The 8,013-nt window shown below is 48.0% G+C and overlaps 1 protein-coding gene across 1 annotated transcript in view; it reads right to left on the bottom strand.

Moving 5' to 3' along the window:
• IGSF21 (immunoglobin superfamily member 21) overlaps positions 1-8,013 on the bottom strand; it is a 74,130-nt gene that overhangs the window by 13,826 nt on the left and 52,291 nt on the right. Inside the window, 2 exon segments of the mRNA XM_031062980.1 lie at positions 306-427; positions 7,880-7,992. Of these exon segments, the coding sequence (XP_030918840.1) occupies positions 306-427; positions 7,880-7,992 (235 nt within the window).

Here is an 8,013-nt window from a genome sequence, read left to right as displayed (position 1 = left end):
GAATCAGGAATAAACCTGGAATTCTGGAAGTGATTCCCACTTGGAATAAAAGCAAGGAGACGCTCCCGTGCCTGTTTTATAAATAAACATGGATCTGTTTTCCCCAATTTTCCCAAGCTTTGGATTTCTCTGCCCACTCCCACCTCTAAAAGTCCCCATTTCCCCACCTTTTCCCTGAGAATCATCAGGAAAACGGGAACAACGCTTGGATGGGGCGCGGGTTCTGCTGGAATCTTTTCAACAGGGCCAAAAATAGGGGAAAAAAAATTCCTAAAATTTTGCGTGAATAGGGAGAAAGGACTCACCGCACGGTGGATTGGTAAACGAGGTCTTCCCGCTTCCGGTAGTTTTCCATCTGGGAAAAGTTGGTGGAAAACATGGCATCGAAGGTGAAGATCTTCTGCTTGATGGTGCCACCATCAGTGACCTGCAGGGAAACAACCCCAGCATCCCAAATCTGGGAATTTTGGGCCCTTTTTTTGGAATATTTCAAAGGGTTTTCATGCCGAGAATTTGAATAAATTGATTTCTATTTGAATGGATTTGTTTAAATTTGAATGTGTTTATTTAGATTTTAATGGATTTATTTGCATTTCCATATAATTTTTTATATTTTGGTACTTATTTAGATTTGAATAAATATATTTGTATTTTGATCTGTATTATTGCTGTAAATGCATTAATTTTAATATTTATATGGCGCATTTAAATACTTACATTAGAATTTTATTTTTATTTTTTGTTTTGTTTTCATTTTAATTTTTGTTTTTATTATATCATTATTTCCATATTTACCCATAGAATCCCAGTATCTTTCATCTTGGAATTTATGGATTTATGATGCCCCTGCTGAGATGAAATCAAAATCCATGTTTTCCATCCCGTTACTCCATTTTCCAGCTGGGAATTGTCATTTTTAAATGAAAAATTGCTTTTTTTAGGACTCTATTCCCTGTGCCTCCCAACGCCTCTGGATTTATCTTCCCTGCTTTTGAGGAGTTTTAGTGGGAAAATATGGAGGAAAATGGGAATTTTGGGGCTAAAACAGCTTTCAGCAGAGAGTGAAAATTCCCATTTTTTAAAATAAATCGGGAAAAACAGAAGGAGATTTTGGGATTTAATCCTCAAATCCAACATTTCCCAAGGACAAAACCCCAAATCCCCACCCAACACTTGGCCAAAATTCCGCCGTTATTCCCCATTTCCTCTTTTCCCTCTTTTTTTATGGTAAAAAGTGGCAGAAAAGGAGGAAAAAAAATCCGTCACTAAAAAAACTCTTCCAGTTTATTGTCCCAGGCTGAGGCTTTTATGGGAAAGAAATTCCGCCCTGGCACGGATGTGGGATAAAGAAAAGCGGGAAAAATATGACAAGAGTTGTAAATTTCCAGCCTTGGGAATTTTCCAGGGAAGTTTCCAAGGATTTTTCCTGACTTTTCTTTGGGTTTGAGGAGAAACCTGGGAGCCGCTCTGGGATGGAGAAGGGATCCAAATCCAAAGGGATTTTAGGGATTCTTTTAGGGTGGGAAGCGCTGGGAATGGCGGAGGCGGCGCCCACGGATTGGGAATTTGCAGCCCTGGGGTTTTCCCAGCACATCTGGACAGATGTGGGCCCAAATCCTGCCCCATCCAAGGGGAGCTGGAATCACCCTCTGGGAATCCTGGCATTCCCTGAGGATTGGGAGAGCTGCTTCTAATCCTGAGGGAATTCCAGGAAAAGGCCCACCAGGAATTCTCTCTCTCCAGGGATCAGCCCTAATTCCAGCCTTTTATCCAGGCCCAGGGGAATTTTTTGGGAAGAGAAACTCCATAGCATTTTGCAGCCCAACGCTTCCTGCTGGGAATCAAAAAAGGAGGATAATCGGGTAGCATCCCATGGTTCCCATCCCAATGGATGTCTCCACATCCAGGAATTTTGGGGAAAAGGGGCACAGGAGCGCATTCCGGGCACTGCTTCCTGCATTATTCATAAATCCCAGGAAAAATCCCATTCCCAACAAAACTCCCGCCTGCTGCCCTCCCCTCCACAGTGACCCGAAAAAATCCCAAAATCCATTAAAATGAACATTTGCTGTTCCTAAAATCCATTAAAATCTCCGGAGCCTCCCGTCAGGATGCCCAGAGGACCCAAAATCATCGGGAAGTGATGGATGTGGGATGAAAGGCCTGGAATTGGGATCTAATCCAGGTTCCATGTCCCGAGGACGGATCGATGGATTCCCTTTCTCCAAGCAAATGGAAATGGCTCTGGAAAGAGGGAAAATTCCCTGGAGCGGCTGCAGCACTCCCGGTGTTTGGGGGAGAAGAGGGAGGGGGTGCAGTGTCCACGTCAGAGCCACCAGGAAGGACTGGTTATCCTGGAAAAGTCTGGATTTAGGATTTTCCTGGCCATTCCCTGGAAAATCAACTGGGAAAAACTCATTATCCTGGAAAATCCCAGATTTAGGGGTTTTTCCTGGCCATTTCCTGGAGAATCAACCAGGAAAACTCTTTATCCTGGAAACCTCCAGATTTAGGTTTTTCCTGCCCATTTCCTGGAGAATCACAACACTGGGGAAAACTCCTCATCCTGGAAAACTCCAGATTTAGGATTTCCCCGGCCATCCCCTGGAAAATCAACTGGGAAAAACTTGTTATCCTGGAAAACCCCAGATTTAGGGTTTTTTCCTGGCCATTCCTGGGAGAATCACAACAATGGGAAGAATTTGTTATCCTGGAAAACTCTGGATTTAGGTTTTTCCTCCCCATATCCTGGAGAATCAACTGGGAAAATGCTTTATCCTGGAAAACTCCAGATTTAGGATTTTCCTGCCCATTCCCTGGAGAATTAACTGGAAGAAAGTCTATGTCCTGGAAAATTCCTGGTTTCACTTTTTCCTTCTCCTTCTCTGGAGAATCAACTGGGAAAACTCTATCCTGGAAAACTCCAGATTTAGGATTTTCCTGCCCATTCCCTGGAGAAGCAAACAGGAAAAACTTGTTATCCTGGAAAACTCCTGGTTTAGGTTTTTTTTCCTGCCTCCCTCACCCATTCCCTGGGAACCACAACCAATGGGAAAGCTCTGGATTTAGGTTTTTCCCATACTCCAGGGATACTACACAGAACAATTCCCATACTCCAGGGATACTACCAGGAGCAATGCCAGGGCCCTGCTCCCAGCAATCCCAGCTCCAGTTCATTCCCTTCCCACTAATTACCCTGAGCACCAAACTCTAATTAATGGAGGCAGAGCTCCGTGGGCTCCCCTCCATTCCCACCCTTCCTGGACATCCCAGGAATCCCACGCAGCACCAGGGAACGGTGCCTGGCCCTGCTCTGACACCCCAGATCCACCAAACCCCACTTGCAATTCCCAAATTCCCATTTTCCAAGCCCAGCCCTATCCAGCTCTGCTTCCCTTCCTGCTGCGCAGAGCTGGATTGGAGCCTCCAAGGATTTCCCCTCCCTCTCCTGCTTCCCTGTCATTTTTCCTGAGCTCCACTGGCAAAAGAAGTAATTTTCCCAGTTCCAAGTTGTGATTTTGTTTCCCATTTGTGACTTGTTGGAGCCAACCACACCAATCCGGGATGTGGCACAACCCCGGAGACGCCGGCACTGGGAGCCGAGGAACAGCTCCGGGTGATCCCATCCTCATTCCGAGCGGATTCTGCCACCCCCATCTCCTGCCAAGGCTTTTTCGGGAGCTCTCCAGGTGTAGATCTGTGTTCGCACCTGTTCCCAGGAACATCACACCTTGTGGAGGTGTTGGGATTGTTGGATGTTAATTAACGCCTCTGCCTGCAGGATGTGTTCCTGTTTACTCTGGGAAAAATTCCCTTTGCTAGTCCCAGGAATGCTGAAATCAGCAGCGTTCCAGCAGCTGAGGGGTTTCCCAGCGGGAGGAAAGGGTTGTCCCTGTCTGTCCCTCATCCCTGGGGTATCCAGGGGAATTGCTGGAATTGCGGGTACTGGGGTTTCTCTGTGGGGTTTCACCCATGGGGTGAGGCTCCTCAGCCTTGGAGTGCACCAATCCCAGTGGGATCACCCACCCAGGAGTTATGGATCCATCCCAGGGGTTATAGATGTATCCTGTGGGTTATGGATCTATCCCAGGGGTTGTGGATCCATCCCGTGGGTTGTGGATCTATCCCAGGGGTTATAGATATATCCTGTGTGTTATGGATCTATCCCATGGGTTGTGGATCCATCCCATGGGTTGTGGATCTATCCCAGGGGTTATAGATGTACCATGTGGGTTATGGATCTATCCCAGGGGTTGTGGATCCATTCCAGGGTTTATAGATGTATCCTGTGGGTTATGGATCTATCCCAGGGGTATGGATGCATCCTGTGGGTTATGGATCTACCCCATGGGTTATGGATCTATCCCATGGGTTGTGGATCCATCCCATGGGTTGTGGATCTATCCCAGGGGTTATGGATCTATCCCATGGGTTGTGGATCCATCCCAGGGGTTATAGATGTACCATATGGGTTATGGATCTATCCCAGGGGTTATGGATCCATTCCAGGGTCTATAGATGTATCCTGCGGGTTATGGATCCATTCCAGGGTTTATAGATGTATCCTGTGGGTTATGGATCCATCCCAGGGGTTATGGATGTATCCTGTGGGTTATGGATCTATCCCATGGGTTATGGATCTATCCCAAGGGTTACAGATCCACCCCATGGGTTATGGATTCATCCCATAGGTTATGGACCCATCCCATGGGTTATAGATGTACCATGTGGGTTATGGATCTATCCCAGGGGTTATGGTGTCATCCTAGGGGTTATGGATCCATCCTACAGGTTATGGATCCATCCCAAGGGTTATGGATCTGTCCCATGGATTATAGATCCATCCCAGGGTTATAGATCCATCCTGTGGGTTAGGGATCCATCCCAGGGGTTATAGATCCATCCCAGGGGTCATGGATCCATACCACGGGTTAAGGATCCATCCCAGGAGTTATGGATCCATCACACAGGTTATGGATGTATCCCATTGGTTATGGATCTGTCCCAGGGGTTATGGATGTACCCTGTGGGTTATGGGTCCATCCCACAGGTTTTGGATACATTCCAGGGGTTATGGATCCATCCCGTGGGTTATGGATCTATCCTGCAGGATCCAGCCTATGGGTTATGGATTCATCCCAGGGGTTACAGATCCATCCCAGGGGTTACAAATCCATCCCAGGAGTTACGGAGCCATCCCAGGGGTTATGGATCCATCCCATGAGTTATGGATCCATCCCAGGAGTTACAGATCCATCCCACAGGTTATGGATCCATCCCGTGGGTTATGGATCCGTTACAGGGGTTATGTATCCATCCCACGGGATCCATCCCAGGGGTTATGGATCCATCCCACGGGATCCACCCCAGGGGTTATCCCCAACTCCACTCCCCACCAAAGCGCTGCCATGGACTTTTCCTCCTCCCTCTCCCTTTTCCCTGCCCCTTCCCGCCCCTGGAGCAGCTCAGATCCCTCAGAGTCCAGGAGCTCCCTCTGCTCCCTGTCCAATAAATCACGGGGACGAGGAGCAGGGCGTGACCCCAATCCAGCACTCCGGAGCCACATTCCCGTGATTTACGGGAGGAATAAACGGAACCCACAGCTCCAGAGGCTCCACCCCGGCTCTCCCGAATCCATCCATCACCTCCAACACCCTGGAGCTGCAACTGGAGCTTTGGGAAGCTGCAGAAGTCCCGGAGTGAGGCAAGACAGGGAGAAAAACAGGAAAAAAAACCCTTAAAATCAGGAAGGAATTGGGCAAATCCTGAGATGCTCCATGAAAAACCCAACTTCCCAAAGCTGGGAAACATCCCGGGAAGGGAGCAAGAGGGAAGGAGAGGTAAAAACCCCTGGAAGAAAGGGGGGATTTGTGGGGATGAAAATCAAATCTGGGATATTTCTGCCTTTCCCTTTGCCTCCGAGGTTTCTCGGAGCATCGTTTGCTCCGGAGCAGCAGCCGCTCCCGCATCCCTGCTCGCAGGGGGGATTATGCAAATCCAGCTCCCGGGAAAGTGGGTTAATCCAATATTACCCAGTGGAAAAGGGAAGGAAAAACCTGGTGGAGACAGCGGAGCCAGCACAAAAAAAAAAAAAAAAATTCCTCCCTAAAAATAGGAGGGAGGTGAAACCAATTCCAAGCTGGGATTTTGGATCTGGGGCAGGTTTGGGGTTCTATTCCCTGCCTGTCCAGCATTTAGAGGTCCATCCATAAATAATTATAGGAAAATCCATCTCGGATTCCATGGAGATGTTCCTGTGCACACACCACATTCCAACAGCCGGATTTGCGCCCATCCCTTCCCTGTTCATAAACATGGGAATGGAGGAGAGCATTAGGGAAGGACAGCTCCTTGTTCAGGGAGCAGGAACAGGATGGGACATCCAAGGAAAAATATTCCCAGCTGCTCCATCTGATGCCACCGGCACCAATCGTTTTCTCTTTGCCTCCTCCAGGATTTTTCCCCGGAAATCTTCAGGTTTTCTTGGATAAAACCATTTGTGGTTGGCAGCTTATGCCAGATTTCCCTGGAGAAAGCTCAGGATTGATGAACCTGAGGCTGGATCAAGGCTTGGGAAGGATGATCCAGGGGCAGCTCCAGCCTCCAAATCCTTCCTTTCCCAAACAAAACCAGGCTCCAAATCACCCTTTTCCCAAATAAGACCAGGCTCCGAATGCCCCCTTTCCCAAAGAAAACCAACATCCAAATCCTTCCTTTCCCAAATAAAATTGGTCTCAAAATTCCCCTTTCCCAAAGAAAATCAACATTCAAATGCCCCTTTCCCAAATAAAACTGGCCCCCAAATATACCTCTCCCAAATAAAAACAACCTCCAAATCCTCCCTTTCCAAAATTAACGCGACATCCAAATCCTTCCTTTCCCAAATAGATCAATCTCAAAATTCCCCTTTCCCAAATAAAACCAGGCTCCAAATCCTTCATTTCCCAAATAAAACTGGCCCTCAAATTCCCCTTCCCAAATAAAACCAGGCTTCAAATTCCCCATTCCCAAATAAAACCAGGCTCCAAATTCCCCTTTCCCAAATAAAGCCAGGCTCCAAATTCCCCATTCCCAAATAAAGCTGGGCTCCAAATTCCCCCCATTCCCAAATAAAACCAGGCTCCAAATTCCTCCCATTCCCAAATAAAACCAGGAGCTTCCCTCCCGTTCAACATCCCAAATTCCCAAACATGTTTGGAACAGGGTAAGTTTGGGGTTTTTTTTTAAAAGCTCTACATGAAGAACCCCAAACCCCCGATATCCCAAATTTTCCCCATCATTTTCCACCCGCCAAGCTCTTGGCAGAGCGGTGCCAACCTCAGCTCCCCATTCCCAAATAAAACCAGGAGCTTCCCTCCCGTTCAACATCCCAAATTCCCAAACATGTTTGGAACAGGGTAAGTTTGGGGTTTTTTTTTAAAAGCTCTACATGAAGAACCCCAAACCCCCGATATCCCAAATTTTCCCCATCATTTTCCACCCGCCAAGCTCTTGGCAGAGCGGTGCCAACCTCAGCTCCAACTCCAAATCCCAAACCAATCTTGAGCCATCCCTAAACCCACCTGGCAGCCAAAAAAAAAAAAGGAGGAGGGCCCCACATGGAGCCCAAATTCAATGATGATCCAAAATCCCGATGATCCCAAATCCCAATGATCCCAAATCCCGATGATCCCAAATCCCGATGATCCCAAATCCATCCTGCATCCCTCCCAGCCTCATTTCCCGAGTCCAGCCCAGCTGCCTCCCTCCTCCTCCTCCTCCTGCCAGGAATTGATATTCCCATCAGCCCGAGCTCCGTCTGCTTTTCCTGCCTCATCCAGCCCTGACCTTCTGTTCCCGGCCAGCTCTGCATTCCCATTCCCAAGGTGTCGGAGCTCACCCGGTACCAGACGATCTCCCGCATTTTCCCGTCGGTTTTGAAGTTGCATTTCAGGGTCACGGCGTCTCCCACCACCACCGGGGGCAGGGGCTCGATGCTGACCGTCAGATATCCTGGAAAAGTGGGAGGAGGAA

The sequence above is a fragment of the Geospiza fortis genome, unplaced genomic scaffold (genome assembly GCF_000277835.1).
Source record: "Geospiza fortis unplaced genomic scaffold, GeoFor_1.0 scaffold4, whole genome shotgun sequence".
NCBI classification, from domain to species: Eukaryota; Metazoa; Chordata; class Aves; order Passeriformes; family Thraupidae; genus Geospiza; species Geospiza fortis.
The sequence above is the reverse complement of the archived record's forward strand: the minus strand, read 5'-3'. Positions and strand labels throughout refer to the sequence as shown.